The 24,407-nt window shown below is 36.8% G+C and overlaps 1 protein-coding gene and 1 pseudogene across 1 annotated transcript; both read right to left on the bottom strand.

The window, feature by feature from the left end:
• Positions 1-308: 308 nt before the first annotated feature.
• Positions 309-1,259, bottom strand: LOC118838901 (olfactory receptor 51F2-like). Its single transcript, XM_036746280.1, has one exon. The coding sequence runs from the start codon at positions 1,257-1,259 to the stop codon at positions 309-311; it is 951 nt and encodes a 316-aa protein (XP_036602175.1).
• Positions 1,260-19,800: 18,541 nt separating this feature from the next.
• Positions 19,801-20,532, bottom strand: LOC118836616 (annotated as a pseudogene).
• Between the last annotated feature and the right edge of the window lie 3,875 nt (positions 20,533-24,407).

The following is a 24,407-nucleotide window of genomic DNA, read 5'->3' as shown; positions in this document are numbered from 1 at the left end:
GTGGCTATCCCTTGTGAATGAACTATTCAGCATTGTTTTTGGTAATGTGTTTTTCCTTGGATACAGGGTAAAGGTTTTGTAACAAGACTGTTTTGCCTGAATAAGTTACCTTGGGAAAGGAAAGAGCTTGACTGATTTTACTTTTCTGTTGCAGAAGAACAGAATGGCCTAATCACTCAGATATTTTCCTTTCAGTCTGGTCTTCTGGATATATGCCTAGTGAATTCATAAGCCTGACAGAGTGCAGACTAATCAATTGAAGGAACCTATTTCCAAGGGCACATTTTCTAATCTCTTATTGTGTTGTCTTAGACCCAGGTCCCCATCCTGTGGAAAACTTTAATGATAGCTCTTCGTATCTGTTTGGTCTTTACACTGTAGATAATGGGGTTAAGTACAGGAGGGATGAGGAGGAAGATATTGGCCATCATGGTGTGCACAAATGGGGGAGCATTGTGACTGTAACGATGCACTAGAGATAAACTGATGAGAGGGATGAAGAAAATAGCAACAGCACTAATATGGGAAATGCATGTGTTGAAAGCCTTTTTCCTCTCATCAGGGGATGCAATACTCAGCACTGAATGGATAATCAGGACATAGGAAATGAGGATGCACGGACAGTCAATACCCGATGTTGAAAAAAGAACAAACAGTCCCATGATGCTATTGATCCGGTTATCTGTACATGACAACTTGATGAAATCAATATGGTAGCAATAGGAGTGGGAAAGAACTTTTTCCTGGCAGAACGACAGCCTCTTGACAAGCAACACCATAGGTGTAATGACTGCAATTACTCTCACCCCCACTGCCAAGCCAATCTGGATAATTCTGGTTTTGGTGAGGATGTTAGCATACCTGAGTGGGTCACAGATGGCAATAAAATGGTCAAAAGCCATGGCTAACAGCACACCAGATTCCATGAAGGTGAAACTGTGAAGGAAAAACATCTGGGCCATGCAGGCATCAAGACTGATCTCTCGGACATTAAACCACAGAACTCCCAGGGTGGTGGAGAGAGTGCAGAGGGACAAACCCAAGTCAGTGGCTGACAACATGGAGAGGAAATAGTACATGGGCTCATGAAGACTCCTCTCATGGATTACTACAAACAAGATCATGCTATTTCCAGTGAGGGCAATGGCATAAAGGATACAAAATGGAATAGAGACCCAGACTTGAGCATCATTCATTCCAGGAATGCCTGTCAGAAGGAAGATCAGAGGCTGCAAAGTAGTGCTATTGATAGTTGACATAGTAGGCTGGACACTCAGCTGTCACTATTGATATTCCACATCCTAAAATAAGCAAGAAATTACTTATGTACATAGTTCATTTCTGTGGGCCATTTTTTAACCACAAAGTATACTTCAAAAGAATCATTGTTAGGATGGTTATATGTCTATTCTGAATGGATTGAATATTTACTAGTTTTCCTAGAATGTATTTTTTCCTTTGATAATACCTAGCAAAGACTCCCTCAAATGTGGTGAATTAATTCTTTTGAAATGCCAAATAAATGGGGGAGTTCTGGGTAAGATCTGTAGAATTGCTTCTTAAGCATTTTTAATCTGTCATTTGTTTTTTTTAAACATGTATCTTGAGGACCATTTGTTCCATTGGGTACTATTTGTGCATAAACCTTGCCAGAATCACTGGGAAATAGAGTTCTCTTCTGTTAGTTGATCATGAGGAGGTATTAATTTGCAAGGAGTTATTACTTGTAATTTCTGCTTCATATCTGAAGTATACGAATAGATTTTCATACATATACTGAGTGTTTACTATGTTAATGAAGTGGTTAAAGATTGATTCTACCCAGGTCAGTGCTGGAACACTTCGTGCTTCCATGCAGAAGGACTCAAGGAGTCCAAGGAAAATTAGGCAGCCACCTCTCAGGGATATTTTTGAGAGGTTTTTTGTTTCATTTGGGGGTTGAACTAGATGACTTATAAGAAAATTTAGGATTTTCTGATTCTATTATTCTGAGATTTAAGTGACCATGAGTACCTTTGCAAAAAATACAACACAAAAGGGCAAGACTAAAAGTCAGGAAGGAGAAACACAACAAAAAGAACAAAAAGAAAGATTAGCTCAAAGGAGTACTAGGGCTATCAGGAGGAGAAAATTCTAGAAATGGGTAAATAAAACTTAGAAAAAGTTGAAGCCGTGCACTTTTCATAAATTTAAAGGCTGGATGGAAACTATGGTTTCCAGTCCAACCTCCTCATATGTTAAATGAAAAGGGGTCTCCTGACCTTTGTTTAAAATGTCCAGGAATAGAAAAGGCCATTGCACTGTTCATCAGTTCAGATGGTCAGTAGATTATTCCTTAATGTCCAGGTGAAACATTCCTCCTTGTAACATCTAGCCATTAGTCCTAGGTTTTGTTTTGTTTTATTTTCATCTGGAGGTACTTGGAAAATAAATGTAATTCCTTTCAAAGGCAGTTCTGAAGATAATTGAAAACAACAATCATACGAGATCAAGAAAATGTTTTTTTTTTCCTTAAGAACAACAAAACTGGATTCTGTGTAATTATAATGACCAAATTTGACATGAGAGAAGAGGTGAAAAAATGCACCTCACTGTTGTCTTTGCAGATAATGGAACTATGAGTGAGAAACATTACATGCACAATCAAATTTGATTGGTATGTTACTTCTGCTCAATTTTTATCTATCTTTTTCTAGTCATTATTATAGGGATTGGTTATTTAGCGATGACAGAAGGAGGAATATGTTGGTAAATGAAGGATATATAAATTAAAATATCAATAAATCTTGAGAAGGTTAAAAAAAAAGTTCTTTCTTCTACAGCTTAGTCTAATGCCCCCACTCAAAAACCTTAAGTGTTTCCCTACCACTCACTTAATAAGGGGCAGATTTACTAACCTGACATTGAAGTCTCCAAAGAATTTGCATCGAGTGTAACCTTTTAGTTATTTCCTATCATTTTCCATATAAAAAATCTCCCCCCCCAACTGAAATGGACTCTTCACTCTTCCCTCAGAAAAAAAAAAATCAAAGATCAGTGGAGCATTTTTTATCTTGATAATGTTAATGAAGTCCAACCCCAAAAATGTAATTCAAGATATGAATTATGTCTTCCTGTTTCCTAGAACTGAGAGCCAGCCCCAGATGAGCAGAGGAGAGAGAAAAATAGCAGTTATTCCCTTTTATGTTCCTTTTCTTCCCCAACCTAGCATTTTACCATATCTAACTGGTTCTCATTTGGAATAGCTTTCAATGAAAACAATCAAAGTTAATGTTATATGATGATTTTTCTTCCCTTCCTTCAAAGAGAGATATGGGATTTGTTGGTTATACTGAGATGTGCCAAATACTGGGAAGAGAACGTCCTAGTCATTAGAACTTTATCGTAAAGAAGCAAATCCTATACCTCTGGAGGTCTTCCAGTAGAGACTGAATAGATTCTTGTTATATATTTTGTAGTTAGCATATCTGATTACAGTTCAGGGTTTGGATTAGATGAACTCTTAGTCCCTTCTAGATCTAGTATTCTCTAATTCTCATTTCACAATTCATCAAAATGTTATGGGAATTGTGTGTACACTTTCCCTGAAATCTTGTGGAATTTGAGATGCTCCCTGACTTGTAAGGAGGGCATCAGGAAATAAATTCATAACCTCTCCAAAGTTACCCCTTGAAATTACTATCAAAGGCAGAATGCCTGACTTAGGGATCTCATTAGGTCAGTCTAGATTCTTTCATCTTCAGGGTTAGCTGTGACGCTGCTCAATAACAAGACTGACTTTAGGTTCAAGAAACCAAATCCAAAACCTTTTCTTAAGTGGAATAAATTGAAAGGTAAGACCCCAGAAAGCAGTAAGTTGAGAGAGAATGTTAAACAGTAATGAATTATCAAAATATACAAATTTAAGGGAGGAAAAAATTAGTTTTCACAAACAACTGATTTAATATCTTTCCTAAAAAAGAGAACCCTTGCCTGAAAGTAATACCCTCTATATCATAAAATTCTTTTTCTTGTAATTCTAACTACTTTAATAAATACCCACCTTCAGCTTTAAGGCCTTTCCTTTATAGCCTCCATTTCTATCCCTGAAAATATGGACAAAAATCCCTATTTCTCTTTCTAGTAATCCCAAGATCTGTATGATTCTGGGAGTACCACCAAAATCACCCTGAACTGCTTACCCAACTCCTAGAGGAGAGGCAGCAGCCCCATCTTCACAAAGCCCCAGCAGAGACAAGAGACAGAAAATAGTGTTTCTCATGAGATTTTATACAGTGATGAAAACGAAGCTTCTTCTCTTCCATTATCCCTCTTGAGAAGGGATGTTGAAATTTTATGCCTTCTGGGAAACACTTGAAGGCCAATATTATATCAGGTCCAGTTTCTAAATGGGTTTCAAAATTTGGCTTATTGTTGATTTCATCTGCCCACCCTGTTTTTCTCTTTCGAAACATCCTTCCCAAAAAACTCACTCTTACAAAGCCCAGAGGCCATCTTGGGCTGCCTTTCTGGCAATACACATTCACATTTTACAATTTCTGTCACTGGTGTTGTTGTTCTAAAATACAAGAGAGGGAGCATAATGTAGTGCAAAGGAAATGGCCCATGAGTAAAAAGGCATGGATTCCATTTTGAGCTCTAAAAATTCATAATACTATCTTTGGCAAGTCACTACCTCTAAATTTGTAAAATGATAGAGGAAGTCCAAATATTCTCTAACATCATTTCTGTCTCTAAAGGGTTGCATTTCTGTTTTGTTGTGTTGTTTGTTGTTGTTATTTTTGTTGTTTGTGTGTGTGTTTGACATCTGTCCAATCATTCTTCACAACCCATCAGTAGGGACCATGTTTTTAGGGACAGATGGAAATATCGCTCTTAACATTCATGAAAACTGAATATATCTGGGAAAATGTACATTCCATGATAATAGTTCATATTCTTCTGTTACTGGGATGTACACATTAACTTGATCATATTTGACTTGGACTCATTACTGTTGCATTTGTATTAGAAGAAGAACCTTGTAACCTTACAGCATCTCAAGTCAATAGTCATGAGACAGTCCTCAGTGTTTTCTAATGGTTAGAGAAGTATCCCAGATGGTTGCAGTGATGGTCAATCCACATTGGACTGAAAGCCTAAGGCTCATTGTATTTGAATACTAGCTTAACCATGGAGTGACCTTGAGTCCCCATTGGCCTTGGATTTTTTTTCCATCTTCAAAGTGGTGGAACTAGCTGAGATGATTTTGGAAAATAGCTTCATGTGTGAGAGGGAATAACTATATATTATTGTAAAATCATCCCCATCTAGTTTAGAAATTACCTTCAGAATCATACGTTAATAGGTCTGTTTTTGTTTTCATTCTAGAAGATGGAAGTGTCAATTTCCTGTAGGGACAAAATGATATAACAGGCACTATTTAGAGTAAGAAGACCTAGTTTCAAATACTCTTTGCCCACCCATTTATAAAATATCTCATTTCCTCAGTTCTTCTGGTTTATAACCTATATATGAAGTCTGCATAAACTTTATACTTGGTGGAGATGATAGTAGAAGAATGAAAATATATAAAATAACAATTTCTGATATTTTTAACAGTACTTTAAGGTTTCCAAAGTATTTTGCATTTATTATTTAATTTATTTCTTATGGAAATCTTGGGAAATAGGTGCTAACATCACATCAGTTTTTTATTTGTGACAAAACTGAGGCAGAGAGAGGTTAATTGATTTTCTAAGGGTCACACAGCTACTTGGTGTGTTAGTCTGGAATTTGAGCTCAAGTCTTTCTTACTCCAAGTCCAGAACTATATTGACTATGGCACATTTTCCTTCAAAAAATAATGAATGGGAGATTATTTGTCTTTCATTGGAACTTCCCCAATGGTGGATGGTGTGCCTCTCCTCTCCTTTATACCATAGTTAACATCTTCTTACACTATACAGATGCAGAGTGTTTAGAAGGAAATTGGATAACATTTAGGATCTATCTGTGCTCCTGAAGAATCAATGTTGTAAGATTTTAACTATCCAGAGGATAAATGTTTCTCGTTCTGACTATGAACAAAACAAAACAAAACAAAAGTTTTGAACTGAACACCAGCCATTTATGAAGTATCATAACCCTATGGATACCTGAGTGGGTATACAACCATTACACTTAGAAAGCCTGTTCCTTTTGTTGTTTTTCTATCTGTTGATTCTTCAGTTAAGTAACATATAAAAAAGTAACTTTTCTTAGTGTAAATATATATAAATCCTGTTGATTTGGTTATCTTTTGATCCAGGCTCATGAAGTTTATGTCACATCTATACTAAAAAAAAACAGTATAATTAATTTCTGAGACCCTCACAGTATATCTAGGACTAGAATTATTCAGATGTGTTACTGAGGTATTAAAGATGAAGTGGGAAAATTCTATCAGCCTGTAACATGAAGATATATATATATATATATATATATATATATATATATATATATATATATATATATATTGAACTGCATCTGTTAACTGTAAGGTTATGGATCCTCCTCCAAAATATGGAAAATTCATTCAATGAATCTTCTTTTAACATGTGGCATCCCCTAACAAGTCATAATAAGAAACAGAGTGTCAATGCATGCTACTGAAAGAAACTGTCAGTCAGGGAGGGGAGAAACATCCAGGAAACAAATATTTGGGAAAGATTTAGGAACATGGTGTCTGGAAAGCAGGGACTAGCATGAGCTCCCCTCCAAGTCCCTCTAAAAACCTATAAAAATAGCTCTAAACCAATTCCAGAACTGCAGAACCCACAAAATAGCAGAAGGAAGCAGGGATCCAGCTTAGGACAGCCTGGATGGTTGCTAGGTGAGGTCTTTTGTGCGTGGAGCTGGAAGCAGAGCAGAGCCCAGCGTCGGCCGGGCAGACCAACCGGAGCAGGAGCCAGGCGGAGCGTGCCTTAGCTCCCTGAATCAGTGAGATGTAGCAGTTACCAGACTTCTCAACCCACAAACACCAAAGACAACAGAAAAGATTAGTGGGAAAAACTACTGGGGTCAGGGTTATGGAGTTCGCAGTTCAGCCACCACCCCAGGCAGCTGAGGGGGGCAGCCACAGAACTACAGCTGCAGTTGCTTCAGGCCCACCTGGTGGGAGAAATTAAGTGGCACATCAGAACAGGAGTGCAGAGCCTGCTGAAGATCTAAGTCCAGCCCAGGTTGGGGGTTCTTGGGGAAAGAGGAGTGCTGGTGTGGCAGAGCAGCCTGTAATTCCTCTGAAATCAACAGCACATCCCCCCAAGCTTGGAACATAGTACTCTCTACTCTACAAGCAGTCATACCCTGCTGAAAAACTCAAGGGTCAAGTAAATTGGCTGGGAACATGGCCAGGCAGCGAAAGTGCACCCAGATTCAGGCTCAGACTTTGGAATCTTTCTTTGGTGACAAAGAAGACCAAAACACACATCCAGAAGAAGTCAACAAAGTCAAAGAGCCTACAACAAAAGCCTCCAAGAAAAACATGAACTAGTCTCAGGCCATGGAAGAGCTCAAAAAGGATTTGGAAAAGCAAGTTAGAGAAGTAGAGGAAAAATTGGGAAGAGAAATGAGAAGGATGAGAGAAAACCATGAAAAACAAATCAATGACTTCCTAAAGGAGACCCAAAAAAATACTGAAAAATATACTGAAGAAAACAACGCCTTAAAAAATAGACTAACTCAAATGGCAAAAGAGCTCCAAAAAGCCAATGAGGAGAAGAATGCCTTGAAAGGCAGAATTAGCCAAATGGAAAAGGAGGTCCAAAAGACCACTGAAGAAAATACTACCTTAAAAATTAGATTGGAGCAAGTGGAAGCTAGTGACTTGATGAGAAATCAAGATATTATAAAACAGAACCAAAGGAATGAAAAAATGGAAGACAATGTGAAATATCTCATTGGAAAATCCACTAACCTGGAAAATAGATCCAGGAGAGATAATTTAAAAATTATTAGACTACCTGAAAGCCATGATCAAAAAAAGAGACTAGATACCATCTTTCAAGAAATTATCAAGGAGTACTGCCCTGATATTCTAGAGCCACAGGGCAAAATAGAAAATGAAAGAATGCACAGATCGCCTCCTCAAATAGATCCCAAAAGGAAATCTCCTAGGAATATTGTCTCCAAATTCCAGAGCTCCCAGATCAAGGAGAAAATCCTGCAAGCAACCAGAAAGAAACAATTTGACTATTGTGGAAATACAATCAGAATTACCCAAGATCTTGCAGCTTCTACATTAAGAGATCGAAGGGCTTGGAATATGATATTCTGGAGGTCAATGCAGGTAGGAGTAAAACCAAGAATCACCTACCCAGCAAAACTGAGTATCATGCACCAAGGCAAAATATGGATTTTCAATAAAATAGAGGACTGTCAAGCTTTCTCAGTGAAAAGAGCAGAGCTGAATAGAAAATTTGACTTTCAAACACAAGAATCAAGAGAAGCATGAAAAGGTAATCAAGAAAAAGAACAAGAAAAAGAAATCGCAAGGGACTTACTAAAGTTAAACTGTTTTGTTTACATTCCTACCTGGAAAGATGATGTATATGATTCATTAGGCCTCAGTATTAGTGTAGCTGAAGGGAATATGCATATACATATGTATATGTAAGTATATATATATATATAAGTATATGTGTGTATGCATGTGTGTATGTACATATATATATATATACATATACATATATATATACACATAGAGAGAGGGCACAGGGTGAGTTGAAGATGAAGGGATGATATCTAAAAGAAATAAAATCAAATTAAGGGATGAGAGAGGAATATATTGAGAGAGGGAGAAAGGGAGAGATAGAATGGGGTAAATTATCTCGCATAAAAGTGGCAAGAAAAAGCAGATCTGTAGGAAGAGAAGAGAAGGCAGGTGAGGGGGAATGAGTGAATCTTGCTCTCATCAGATTTGGCCTGAGGAGGGAATACCATACACACTCAAATAGGTATCTACCCCACAGGAAAGAAGGAGGAAGAAGATCAAAAAGAGAGGAAGATAGAAGGGAGGGCAGGTGGGGGAGGAGGTAATCAAAAACAAACACTTTCGAAAAGGGACAGCATCAAGGGAGAAAATTGGATAAAGGGGGATAGGTTAGGAAGGAGCAAAATATAGTGAATCTTTCACAACATGAGTATTATGAAAGGGTTATACATAATGATACACATGTGGCCTATGTTGAAGTGCTTGACTTCTTAGGGAGGGTGGGTGGGAAGGGAAGAGGGGACATTTTGGAACTCAAAGTTTTAAAAACAGATGTTCAAAAACAAAAAAAAAGTTTTTGCGTGCAACTAAAAAATAAGATACATAGGCAATGGGGCATAGAAATTTATTTTGCCCTACAAGAAAGGAAGGGAAGAGGGGATGGGAAGGGAGTGGGGTGACAGAAGGGAGGGCTGACTGGGAAACAGGGCAATCAGAATATACGCCATCTTGGAGTTGGGGGGGAGGGTAGAAATGGTGAGAAAATTTGTAATTCAAACTCTTGTGAGAATCAATACTGAAAACTGAATATATATAAAATAAATTAAGTTAAAATGAAAAAAAGAAAGATTTAGGAATGGGTTTGTTGAGTATTGGACAAAGCAATCATGAAGTGCCACTAAGTCATTATAAATCAATTTTAGATTAAAAATAAAAAGAAAACATACTATCCATCTTTACAAAGATTGTTTCTCAAAGAATCATAGATATCATGTAACTCTCATATTACTTGATTCTCAGAGGAATAATATCTTCCATATCATCACAGCAGGATACTAGATTTAGGGCTTAAAGAGAATTTAGAGATCACCTTGTCCACCTGCCTCATTTTTACATCTGACAAACAGAAGACTAGAATGATTAAGCAATTTATTCAAGGATTAATGGTAAGAACCAGAATTTAAACTCAGCTCACTAGCTATAAATTCATTCTTCAAATATTGGTACCTATGGTGACTTCCTATCTCTGTCTTTTTTCCTAGTATAGGTGGTAAACAATGATTCCAACATTTGTCTAACTTTTTTTAATGTTCTTTTACTGCCATTTTCCAAATTTAGTAAACAAACTTCTTCATTTTGTTTCCCCTTATGAATATATTCCTAATATTGAGCTAGAGTGATGGCATCTGTGTTTGATATTCGTTTATATTGTGATTTGATCAACTTGTTTGACTTTCTATAAGTCAATATTTCTCTCGATGGCAAGGAGTTCTAAACAATACTGCCCCCCCACACACACAATTAGGTTAAGAACTAAGAAGAGAATAAACATTAGAGGTTACTTAAATACCCTTATGGTGAATTTGAAAAATCTTAGGACCATAAAGTTTAAATTATGTTGTAATCTACAGCCATATTGCATGAGATAGTTCTTCTAATACTTGAGGGGGAGGTATTAGTTTGTCCCTTGATTCAACTCTTCTTACTTCATTCATTCAAAGAAAGACAGCTGTGAGTGGGATAATATTCCAATTAATAGGGACTGAATTCATTAAAAGCGCAATCGGTTATGTGTCCAGTAGAGGGCAATCAAAGACTGACAATACTTTGATATGATTTATTCCCTGAACAGGTTGTCAGCTATCAAGTGAGTTCTTCAAGATGGCTGTATTAATTTCTATTTCTTATGTGGGAAGATTTCTTTTAAACTCGCTGATGGACATCCAATTTAGGCTATATGATCAAATCAACAACTGATAAAGTATTAAAACTATTATCTGTATGTGACACATAGCCTCCAACTCTTGCTAGTCACTTTTCAGAATGCTCGAAGATTGAGCCATTTAGTGTACTATAAACACTTCATTTTTTTGTTTGGTTGGCGGTTGTGGGGAGGCAATCAGGCGTACGTGACTTTCCCAGGGTCACACAGCTAGTACATGTCTGAGTGTAGATTTGAATACAGGTCCTCTTGATTCCCGGGCCATTGAACTATCTACTCTACTCCCTGGATGCCTCTGAACACCTCATTTTAATTAAAAAAAAATTACATAGATGCACTTTTCATTCCTGGATGAAGATTTTTTAAATAAGTTTATTAGAAAAACACACATATATGTATACATGTGTATGTTTATATACATATGTATAATATATGTGAGTGTACATAATTTGAGAAATGGAACAAAACCATAAGATAATTATATGCCTCTATTTGAATAAAGTACCCAATTTTTTTAAAAGTAGGAAAATTACTAACATAACTCCTGTCTTAACGCCTTTACTTTGTTTAATCTAGTACGTAGTCTCATATGTATGCTTTCTCTGATAACTTGTTGTGCTACTGATTTGTTTTCTATTCTCTATACAGGTCCATTGTGGAACTGTTATTTTATGGAAAAAAGGTCAAGCCTTGAATATAGTCATTGTATTCCTCTTTTACTCCTAAAATAACAATGCCATCAAAAGTTAAATTGACAAGTTGAGAAATTGACAAATGTTGGAATCATTTTATACCATCTATGCTAGAAAAAAAGGGAAGAGATGTGAATTACACATAGGTACCAATATTTGGAGACTGGATTTATAGTTAGTGAACTGAGTTTAAATTCTGGTTTTTCGCATTTATTCTTTTTATTTATTTATTTATTTTTAATTTTTAGTTTACCACACTCAGTTTCACAAGTTTTTTGTGTTACAAGTTTTCTCCCCCTCCCTCTCTTCCCCCTGCCCCCATAAGACAGCATGTAATCTGATACAGGTTCTACATATACATTCACCTTAAACTTATTTTCACAAAAATGAAGTTGTAAAGAAGAATTATAGTGAATGGAATGAACCTCGAGAAAGAAGAAACAAAACAAAAACAAAAACAACAAAAAAAAGAAAGACAGAGCCAACAGTTCAGTCTGCATTCAGACTCCATAATTCTTTCTCTGGATGTGTACAGTATTTTCCATCATGAGTCTTTTAGAGTTGTTCTGGAGCCCTCCATTGCTGAGAAGAGCCAAATCTACCAGAGTTAGTTCTCACAGATAAAATGTGTCTGTGGTTGTGTACAATGTTCTCCTGGTTCTACTCCCCTCACTCAGCATCAATTCATATAAGTCTTTCCAGGTTATTATGAATTCTGTCTGCTCCTCAATTCTTATAGCACAATAATATTCCATTACATTCATACACCACAACCTGTTTAGCCATCCCCCAGTTGATGGACATCCCCTTGATTTCCATTTCTTTGCCACACCAAAAAGAGCGGCTATAAATATTTTCACACGTGTGGGTCTGTTTCACATTTCTATGATCTTTTTGGTATACAGTCTTAGAAGTGGTACTGGTGAGACAAAGGGTATGCACATTTTTATAGCCCTTTGGGCATAGTTCCAAATTGCTCTCTAGAATGGTTGGGTCAGATCACAACTCCAACAACAATGGAACAATGTTCCAATTTTCCCACATCCTCTCCAGCATTTAGCAATTTCTTGTTTTGTCATGTAAGCCAACCTGACAGGAGAGATGTGGTACTTGAGAGTTTTTTTTTTTGATTTTCATTTCTCTAATCAATAGTGATTTAGAGCATTTTTTCATATGACTATAGATATCTTTAATTTCTTCCTCTGAAAACTTCCTGTTCATATTGTTTGACCATTTATCAAATGGGGAGTGACTTATATTCTGAAAACTTGTCTCAGTTTCCTGTGTATTTTACAGATGGGGCCTTTGTTGGAGACATTAGCTATAAAATTTCTTTCCCAATTTTCTGTTTCCCTCCTAATCTTGGTTGCATTGACTTTGTTTGTACAAAACTTTTTCAATTTAACATAATCAAAATTATCCATTTTGCATTTTGTAACACTATCTCTTGTTGGGTCATGAATTCTTCCCTTTTCCATAAATCTGACAGGTAGACTATTCCTTGTTCTCCCAAATTGTTTGTAGTATTAGCCTTTATATCTAAATCATGAACACATTTTGACTTTATTTTAGCATATGGTGTAAGGTTTTGTTCTTTGCCCAGTTTCTGCCATACTATTTTCCAGTTTTCCCAGAAGATTTTGTGAAATAGTTCTTATCCCAGAAGCTGGACTCTTTGACTTTATCAAAGAGTAGATTGCTATAGTCATTGATTACTGTGTCTTGTGTAGCTAACCTATTCCACTGATCCACCACTATATTTCTTAGCCAGTATGAAGTAGTTTTGATGATTGCTGCTTTATGATACAGTTTAATATCTGGTATGGCTAGGCTATCTTCCCTGGAATTTCTTTTCATTAATTCCCTTGATATTCTGGACCTTTTGTTCTTCCAGACAATTTTGTTATTATTTTATCCAGCTCTGTAAAATAATTTTGGTAGTTTGATTGGTATGGCACTAAATAAGTAAGTTAATTTAGGTAGAATTGCCATTTTTATTATATTAGCTCTACCCAACCATGAGCAACCGATGTTTTCCATTTATTTATATCTGACTTTATTTGTGTGAAAAGTGACAAGTAGACTCCCAAATATTTCACAGTGTCTACAATAACTTTAAATGGAATTTCTCATTCTATCTCTTGCTGGGCTTTGTTAGTAATACACAAGAATGCCAAGGATTTATGTTGGGGTTTTTTTTGTATCCTGTAACTTTGCTAAAGTTATTTATTATTTCAAGTAGTTTTTTTTATTTGACTCTCTAGGATTCTCCAAGTATATCATCTGCAAAGGGTTATCACTCAGTTTCTTCTTATTCTAGGGTATTCTAATTAATTCAATTTCTTTTTCTTCTCTTATTGCTGAAGCTAACATTTCTAGTATCAAATTGAATAACAGGGGTGATAATGGACATTCTTGTTTCTCCCCCAATCTTATTTGAAATGAATTTTGCTTATCCCCATTACATATGATGCTTGCTGATGGTTTTACGTAGATGCAACTTATCATTTTAAGAAAGACTCCATTTATTCCTATGCTTTCTAGTATTCTTAATAGGATTGGGTGTTGTATTTTATCAAAACTTTTTTCTGCAACTATTGAGATAATCATTGTTTCAGCTGGTTTTGTTGCTGATATGATCAATTATGCTGATATTTTTCCTAATATTGAACCAGCTTTGCATTCCTGGAATAAATTCTACCTAGTCATAGCATATTATTCTTGTGATAAGTTGCTGCAATCTTTTTGCTAATATTTTATTTTAAATTTTTACATCTATATTCATTAGGGAAATTGGTCTATAATTTTCTTTCTCAGTTTTGACTTCTCCTAATGTGATACTAGCACCATATTTGTGTCATAAAAATAATTTGGTAGGAGTCCTTCCCCTACTTTTTCCAAATAGTCTATAAAGTATAGGAATTGATTTGTCTTTAAATGTTTGATAGAATTCACTTATAAATCCATGTGGCCCTAGATATTTCTTCCCAGGGAGTTCATTGATGGCTTGTTCAATTTCTTTTTCTCAGATGAGGTTATTTAAGTATTTTACTTCTTCTTCTGTTAATCTGGACAATTTACATTTTTGTAAATATTCATCTATTTCCCTAAGATTATCAAATTTATGGGCATGTAATGGTGCAAAATAATTGGTAATTATTGTTTTAATTTCCTCTTCATTGGAGGTGAATTCACCCTTTACATTTTTGATACTGGCAATTTGGTTTTCTTCTTTCTATTTTGTTAATCAAATTGACCAATGTTTATCAATTTTATTTTTTTAATAAAGCCTGCTCTTAGTTTTACTTATTAGTTCAATAGTTTTCTTGTTTTCAATTTTATTAATCTCTCCTTTGGTTTTCAGTATTTCTAATTTGGTATTTATTTCTATCTCTTGCTGGGAAAATGTTACACACACACACACACACACACACATACACACACACACTTAGTTTGTATAGACTGAAGTTCAGGGTTCTTGAGCACAGTATTAGGATGTACAGGAACCATTGTTCCAAATTATAAGAATTTGTTTTTCCTCAAAGAACTGGATCTAAGTGAAGTCTCATGTTCTATAGCTCTCATGAAAACATGCATTTAATGTGACATCCAAAAGTGATTAAAGAAGTCAAACTGAAGAATGTTGAAAAATTGTTCTTCTACATAACAACCATATCATCTTCCATTCAAAATCAAGGCAAAAAGAGTACATATAGTTGTTGGCTTTTCCCCCAACAATCAGGCAAAATTAATCCCCACACTGACCAAGTGCAAAGATGAACTTTTCATTCTGCATGTTTAGTCCACCAAATATGTTGAAAGATTAGTTGGTTTCTTTATCATCAATTCTCTGGAATCTTTGTTGATAATTGTGCCTTTAGAGTTCTTTGGTATGTCAAAGTTATTTTTGTTTATATCATTGTCACTACAAAAATAAATCTCCTGGTTTTGTTCAATTCACTCTGCATTAGTTCATACAAGTTTCCCTGGTTGAGAATATCCCCTTTACAGCACAATAGTATTCCATCAAAATCATAGCAACAATTTCTTCAGCCCTTCCCCAATTGATGGGCATCCCCTCAGTTTCCAATTCTTTGTCACCACAGGAATAGTCAGTATAAATACTATTGTACATATGGGTCTCTTTCATTTTACTTTGATTTATTTAGTGCACAGACCTTAGCAATATTGCTGTATTGAAGAATATACATAGTTTTATAGCCCATTGGGCATAGTTCTGAGTTGTTCTCTGGAATGGTTGGACCAGCTCACAGACCCAACAATGAATTAATGTCCCTATTTTTCCATATCTCCTTCACAATGTACCTTTTTACCTCTTAGACAAACTGATGGGTGTGAAATGGTACCTCAGAATTCCTTTAATTTGCATTTCTCTAATCATTAGTGATTTAAAACCTTTTTCATATGGCTATTGAAAGCTTTTGTTTCTTTTTATTAATTGCATATCTATGTCCTTTAACCATTTATCAATTAGGGAATAGCTCTTCTTTTTATAAAATTTACTCCATTCCCTATGTATTTTAAAAATGAGACTTTTATCAGAGAAACTGTCTTTAAAACTTTTTTCCTCATTTTTCTACTTTCTATATAATTTTGACTGTATTGGTTTTATTTGTCAAAAACCGTTTTAATTTATTAGAATCAGAAGTGTCCATTTTACTTAACATGAAACTCTCTATCTCTTTTTTGCTTATGATTTTTTGCTTTATCCAAACATCTGAAAGGTATTTTTCTCTCCTTTCCTTGTTTCTTTAGGATAACACTTTATCTCTAAGTCATATACCCATTTTGACCTCATCTTGGTAGATGGTGTGACATGTTGATCCTTTGCCTCATTTCTTCCAGACTACTTTTTAGTTGTCTGAAGAGATTTTGGCATACAGTGTTTTTGCCCCAATAACTGGGATATTTGGGTTTATCAAACACTAGGTTACAGTGCTCATTTGCTACTCTATGAACTAGCTATTCTGCTTTTTATCCAGTACTACATTGTTTTGATGATTAATGTTTTGTAATATAGTTTGACAATGGGTACTGCTAGACCCCCTGTCTTCCCATTTAAAAAATAATTCAATTGATATTCTTGATCTTTTGTTCCTCCAGATGAATTTTTTACTTCTTCACCTCAATAAAGTCATTTCTTGGTAATTAAATTAGTATGTGACAGAACAAGCAAATTAATCTATGCAGTATTATCATTTTTATGATATTGGTTGAGCCTATCTATCAGCTATTAATATTTCTCCAATTGTTTAGGTCTGTGTTTATTTGTGTGAAAAGCATTTTGTAATTCCACTCACATGCTTCTGTATGTGTGTGTGTGTCTCAGTGGATTTTTGAGAGAATTTTTTTCAATTATTGATCTTGATATGCCACATTAGTAAATGCCTTTGTTTAAAAAAAAAAGACCTTTAATCTACTGGCTAATTGGTAACGGAAATGACCCAAGTATAGGCCCAAGAACTATAATGTTAGACATGTAGCCACCCAGAAAATTATGCTTAGAACTCTATGTCACAGTCAACTTTTTAGGGACTCACACTTTTAGTGTTGGTGTGATTTAGTGGAATAAACTAGAGAAGATATAGAACTCTTTTCCTTTAAAGCAACAACTACTGCATTCTCATGAATTGTCTTTTTCTCATAAACTGGTAAATCTAAATGATACTCAGTTCCTTAAAATCCAGCCACCTGAAACAGTTTTTTGTAATAAATGTAACTAATATTTAGAATAAAATTAAATTAATTAATGGAAATTGTACTCAGAATAACCTTTATTTTGAAATCCAATAAAGCAGATATGATCATTTTAAGAAAGAGCTACATTATATCTAATGGATTTTAATGTTTCTAAAGTAACACATAACATTGTAATGTCTAATTGCATTTTCTCAGAACTCATCCCTCTTCATTTCTCTGTAGTTTGGGATTGTTCACATCTGTTCCATTATAGACATTCTCTCTTCTCTGAGGTTTTATGATTCTGAACTCTCCTAGTCACCCTCCTACCTGTCTTCTGACCATTACTTTTCAATCTCTGTAACTCACATATACCCCACCCTATTTTTGTCTGGAGAAAGGAAAATCACAGGAACCTAAAACCATGGATTTACAGATAGGAGAGAAATTAGAAGTCATCAGGTCTAATTCCCTCATTTTATGGTTGTGGAAACTGAATCCTAGTGAAGTAATTTGCCTAACTTATGTAAGACTAATGACTTACATAATGTCATTAAAGCGTTATTTGTCAAAACTGCATTTTGCATCCGTATTCCCTAATGCCATATCCGCTTTTCTTTCCACTGTACTATAATAGTTAGTCTGGGTAGTACACTATTCTCTTTGCTTGCTTGGTAATATTATCATCTCTCATGGGTTTAATTATTATACCTAATCAGATGTCTCCCAATTCTACATATTCAATAGTCATGTTTCTCCCAATCTCTAATGGAGGATATTAGAACTCTAATCAATGCCATAAATAATCATGACTTCAGTGAACTCTTTTGTGAACCATGCCTGCCCTTCACCTCCCCAAAGACATGGCAAACTACAAGGGAGGTATAAGATATTTTTGTTGTCAGGCATGGTAACCATGTCGACTTGTGTTGTATAGGTGTATTTCTTTGTAGAGGTCATGGTTTCAACTGGGGAGTTATGAATTGGGAAGTGACAGAGATGAAATTAAAGAAACATCAATAATATATTTATTATATAAGACAATTGAGTCCATAATAAAGGTGTTATTTAAATGAGAAATGGGTAAATTTCTTCAACATATTAATTTATAGACCTTTCCAAGAGTATTTCTGAACCTGTATTATCTTTTATTCTATAAATAAGCCTTAGAAAATACAATTTAGTACCTACATTAGAGGGCAGCTAGATGGTGCAGTGAATAGAGCACTGGGCCTGGAGTCAAGAAGACCTGAATTCTAATCTACCCTGAGACACTTCCTACCTGTGTGACCCGGGGCCACTCACTTAATGCTGTTTGCCTCAGTTTCCTCACCTGTAAATTTAGGTGGTGAAGGAAATGGCAAACCACTCCATTATCTTTACCAAGGAAACCCCTAATGGGGTCACAAAGAATCAGATACAGCCAAAACAAAACAACTGAACAACAACAACAACATAGCCTGGAGATGGTGGAAAAGGGGCAGATTGGAAACAAGTAAATGAGAGCTGAAAATGAACAAAGGGAAATGTCAAAAGGGGGATCAGGTTATTAGAGTTTGGTAGTGACTCATTTCTGAACCTGACAAATCAAACAGACCTCAAGACTAGAAAGACCTAGGATTCTCAGTGTCTCAAGTTGCAGTTGAGTAACTAGGTGAGTTTGGAAGTCAATGATGCATGAAAGCCCTATGGGCTGAAACTAAAATCACTGAAATGGGGTCTAAGAAGAAGACTTGGCCTCTGGGGTACTATGAATGAGTCAGTGAAATTTAAGGTCCACAATCATTTCTCAGGTCATTTGTTCAAGTCCCTCTCTAGGTAGAGTCTCTACCCTTTTTGAGCTTCTGAGCTGATGGGGAAGAAAATTTGAGAGAAATTTGATTTGGGTGTGACCTTTCGCATATAATTCATCTGAGGGGAGAGAGAATAGACCAATGAATTATTTGTCTTAATACAGAGGAAAAAGAAATGTAAACCATCATAACTGGTACACTATATAAATGATATGTACTTAAGTGCTAAAAGACAAGCTAGATGCCAACAAAGAGCTAACCCCAGTAGCCTCTTGATTCTATCCCCCTTTATATCACATTTCATTGAATATTAAAATCATTATCCTTGAACGCATTTTAATGTTTTCATGTTATGTTCATTTTATATTATGTTAATTTTAACATTTAATAATGATTTCACTTAAACATACATAGAAATCCTATGATACACCAGTAATGTAAAACCTAATGCCCTTATCTCAGTAAATTCTGAAATATGTTGAAAGACAAACAAACAAACAAAAAACCTTAAACTGAATTTTTTAAAGAGTGGCTTGAATACAACTCGGACTTTCCATTCTTTTTAGCCTGGTCACATTAGAAGACAATTTCTCTTCCAATTATATAAGTGCCACTTGAACAGGATATAAATGTAATGCCCACAGTATAACCACAGAACTTTAAACCACACTATAGTAGAGATTTCAAAGTATTTGTTAAAAAGTTTGTTATATCAAAGATTATTTTTCCTTTTATTTAGAGGAATAATCCTGAGAATGAGCCCACATATTTTTGCTCTCACTACTAATACTTTTAAAATGAACATGGATTCTAAGACTATCTTGGGGACCTGCTTTTAAAAAAAAATCTTTAGACTCATCCATATTGAAATCAAATCTCACCACCAAAATGACATTACACCTGCCATTTTAATGTGTCATTGTTCCAACCTCACACTGGAGTCTACTTTGTAAGGAGTGATTTGATCACCACCTTGTGGAGTTGGGCTGTTTTCACACTGTATATGATGGGGTTGAGCACAGGTGGAAGCATTAGATGTTGGCCATCATTGTATGTACAATATTGGGAGTCAACTGTCCATAGTGGTACACCAGTGTCTGAACATGACAATTTAATCACATCAGGGTGGTAACAATAGGAATGAGAAAGACCATTAGGACCACAGAAGGACAGTTTCTTAAATAACAAAACCAAGGGCAGCATTAGAACTACCATACAGATGACCATTGCCATACCTAATTGTGTGATCCTGGCATTAGTGAGGATGGTGGTATATCTCAAAGGGTTGCAGATGACCACAAAATGATCAAAGGCCATTGCCACCAGGACCCCAGAATCCATGAAAGTAAACCCGTGAAGGAAGAACATTTGAACAACACAACCATCTGAGCTGATCTCTCTGTCATCAAACCAAAGGACACTCAGTGTTGTTGACATTGTGGTAATGGTCAAGCCCAAGTCACTAGCTGACAGCATGGAAAAGAAGTAGTACATGGGCTCATGGAGACTCTGCTCTTTCATAATGACAGACATGATCATGCTGTTTCCCAAAAGTGCAATGGCAGAGAGACAGCAAAAAGGAATAGAAATCTAGGCATAGGCCTTCTCCAGTCCTGGGATGCCTGTTAGCTGGAAGGTTGAAAATGGAGATGTCAAATTGTTGGAAATTTCCATCATGGCTTATGGAGTAGCAGATAAAACACTAGTTGAATGACAGAATGACAATTAAAGGAAACATTTTGCACCAGCATGCCTTCTAGGGGCAGTGTTTCTAGCAGCAATGATGATTTACTCTCCATGTTCTCCTTCTAGTATCCCTATGAAAAGAGGAAAAAAAAATCATTATTTTAATCATCATATCAAAGGAATAGCAGTAACATTCACATAATGCTCTATAGATATTATATCATTTTATTATCATAATAAACATGGGATGCCCTATAGTTATAGAAACAGGTAAAATTATCTAGTTTGGGGGAGAGGAGTGATGATAAAATGAATGGTCAAAACCACCAAGCCTCCCCCAAACATATACATCAATGATAGAAAATATACCAAACCCAGTTCTGAGGAGGAAAGCCAATTAAAAGTCACAGTGAGACTTTTTTTCAGCCCAGGGCAACTTAGGAAAAAAGAAAAAAATGAGTTTGCAGACACTGAGGTTGAGGCTGGTTAGGAGTGCACAGTGTGGCATGAGCGGCAGTGGTGTTGGTGGCAGCACCAACTTTCCCAGTGGCAGTAGTGGTGGGGAGCAGCTCAGTGCTCAGGGATGGAAAAAATGCTGAATGCTAAAGCAGAAGGAGATCCTACAGGATCCCTTTGCTACCACTGTACGCAGAATCAGGTACCATTTGGCAGCTCTGATACCAAGTATTCCTTTTTTCCTCGAAGTTACAGGGAAGAGAAGGCAGATTGGGTCTCAAAGGACCAAAATCACTACTTGTGTAAGGTCCAAAGCACAGAACAGAAAGGAAAGGAAAAGACTTCTTTTAGGATCATACTGTACTGGAAATACTGAAAACTTGTAAACTGATATGGAAACAATAGAAGGACAAAAAGGACAGATGAACACAATCATCTTTCCCCCCACACTCTAACATGAAGTCCAAATTCAAGAATTAGGTTGGTAAAATGAGTAAACAACAGAAAAAAACTTGACCACAACATAGTAGTCTATGTTGAAAGGGAAACTCCAGACCAAAACTTAGAAGAAGACAATGATGTGAAAAAAAATACTAGCAAAGTCTCAAAGAAAAATGCAGATTGGATACAACCCCAAAGACTTCCTATAAGAGCTAAGGAAAAAGTTACCCCCCCCCCAAAAATGCAAAAGATTATTTTAAAATCAATTAATAATTGCACAAGAAAAAAATAGGAAAGGAAATGAGAGCTATGCAAGAACAGTATGAAAAGAGAATTAACAGCTTGGAGAGGAAAGTCACAAAAATACTGAGAGAAATAATTCTTTAAAAATCAGAAATGACCAAGTGGTATAAGAGGTACAAATCTCACTGAAGAAGATAGCTCCTTAAAATTAGAAGTGGATGAATAGAAATCAATGATTCCATGAGACATCAACAAACGATAAAACAGAGGTAAAAGAATGAAAAAAAAATAGAAGAATATGTGAAATATCTCATCAGAAAAACAACCAACCTAAAAAATAGTTCTAGGAGATAAAGCTTATGAATCATTGGTCTACTTAAATAACATAAACAAAAATAGTTTTGACATAATATTTCAAGAAAACATAATGTAAAACTGTCCAGATATCTTAAAACCAGAGGGCAAAATAGAAATTGAAATAATCCACTAGTCACTTTTTTAAAGAAATCCCAAAATGAAAAGTCCTAGGAATATCATTGCCAAAATCCAGAGCCCTCAGTCAAGGAGAAAATGTTGTAAACATCAAGAAAGAAATAATTCAAATGTCAAGAAGCCAAAGTCAGTATCACACCAGATTTATCAGCTTCAATATTGAAGAAGTGGAGGGCTTGGAATATGGTTTTCAGAAAGGCAAAGTAGATAGGATTGTTATGCCCTGTGCCCCCCCTCCAGTTTCTCCATTTTGCCCCAGCTCACCCCACTGTTTGTGTCACCTTCTCCATGGAAATAATCCTGCCTCAGCTTGTCCCACTGTTTGTGTCCCCATCTCCACAGAAATCTAATTGTGTTCTTTCCCTTTAAATACTCTTTCTCTCCCTTTGCTCAGGGCTGTTCAATTTGAGTAATTACTCCAAACAGTCACACGCTTCAATAAATCCATATCTAAATTTATATCCGGGTCTCGCTCGCTTTTTTTTGGCGCAACATTTCTGGAGGCCCCAGAGAGATCTGGGGGTGGGTGGTCTGTGGCACCTCCTGAGACCTGGGCCTGGTAGGGTCTCATCCTCGGGTAGTGGGTGTCTCCTCCTCCCGATCTCTAAGGGGAGCTGGCCTCTGAGACATTAATAATTGGCTTTTAGGCCAGACATTTCAGAGACCCTGGAGCTCGAGAACCAACCCATCCCCGATGCCGACCTACCCTCTATTCAGACTTTTGTGGATCAAAAAAAAAAACCTCTAGGGGAATCCAACTCTGAGACATTCCAGAGCCTCAGAGGGTAAGTTGAGTCAGGTTTCTGTTTTCTGGTTTCTGGTGGGAATTTCCTTCTGGTTCTGGTGGAGATTCGGGCCAAACGCAGCTTTAGCGGTCAGTATGGCTGGGAGACAGACCTAATTAGTCTGACAGGCCCTCCTTCTGAAGCACCATCTCCTAGGCATGCGCTAAGACATTAGGCCTCTGCCTGTTCTGGTTTCTGGTATCTGTCTCTCTGTTTTGTGTTTTGTGTTTTTTTTGTCTGTCCTTCTGTGCCTGTATGTGTGTGTGTCCGTAAGTGAGAGTAGCCTGTCAGCTGCTGCAGCAGCCGTGGGCAGTAAACTCCCCCCTTACCCCTCCCTATCACACTGGCATTCCTGAGGAGGGAGCAGAGAAGGCTATGTGTCCGTAGTCTGGTTAAAGTGTGGGCGGAGCCAAGATAGCTGCATGAAGGCGGCGTTTTACCGGAGCTCTCTCACAAGGTCTGTCAGATTCCCAATAAAAAAGTGAATTTGAGCAGATTTGAGAGAGTTAGAAACTGTGAGCAGTCTGCGTGGGGCAAATTTCTGAGCTGGGAGAGTCTGAAAGGCCGGAGGCATGAACCTGTAGGCTCGGAGAGTGCTCGGTGTGGAGCTGCACCACACCAAAGCGGAAGCAGCCAGCCAGGAAATCCACGTGGGAGAAAGGCTAGGAGAAAGCTGGGTGCCCGAAACCAGCGGAGATCCCCAGGGCTCCCAACACAGGATGGCAGTCTGTGGAATGGACGAGAGGCAGCACAATGTCACCGGCTGGGAAACACCAACTCCTGACGCTTACAGCCCCGAAACATGGCTTCTTGAACTTCCAGGAGACATAATGGCCAGGTAAACAGCTCTAATCCCTCTTCTCCCCACCCAGAGAATTCCTCGGGGGGAAAAAACACTGGAACTGAGCAGAAAGTAGTGGGGCTTCAGTGGTCAAATAGTAGAAGTTCATCAGTCCCAGAGGGGCAGAGTCAGCAGGGGTCAATGCCAGGAGCCCAGACGTAATCTTGCTCCCACAGGGGAAGTGCTAGACATCAGCTCAAACAACAAACAGCTGAGACCATTACTGAAAAGCAAGTGCTGGAGAGCACCCGTAGGGAGTGAGATGTCAGGGAGCCAGACCCCTCCCCCACACCTCAGGAAACTGAAGGCTATAATTCTAGACTCACAACCCCCCAGAATAAGAAAGCTGGGACAGACAGCCCTGAGCCCCAAAGGCAGAAATTTGTTGTAATGCTAGGAAAAGGCAAAACAACAAACATGAAGAAGAATACAAAAAAACCGAGGACAATAGATTCTTTTTATGGAGACAGGCAGGATCAAAATACCAATATGGAAGAGAACAGCAATGACACTTTTGCCAGAGGGCAAAATAATCATTGAAAGAATTCACCGATCACCCCCTGAAAGAGATCCCAAACTGAAAACACCAAGAAATGTTATTGCCA

Source organism: Trichosurus vulpecula, chromosome 2 (genome assembly GCF_011100635.1).
Source record: "Trichosurus vulpecula isolate mTriVul1 chromosome 2, mTriVul1.pri, whole genome shotgun sequence".
Taxonomy (NCBI): Eukaryota; Metazoa; Chordata; class Mammalia; order Diprotodontia; family Phalangeridae; genus Trichosurus; species Trichosurus vulpecula.
The sequence above is the reverse complement of the archived record's forward strand: the minus strand, read 5'-3'. Positions and strand labels throughout refer to the sequence as shown.

Coding starts and splice junctions, on each gene's coding strand:
- LOC118838901 (XM_036746280.1), bottom strand. CDS start 1,259: ATGTCAACTATCAATAGCACTACTTTGCAGCCTCTGATCTTCCTTCTG.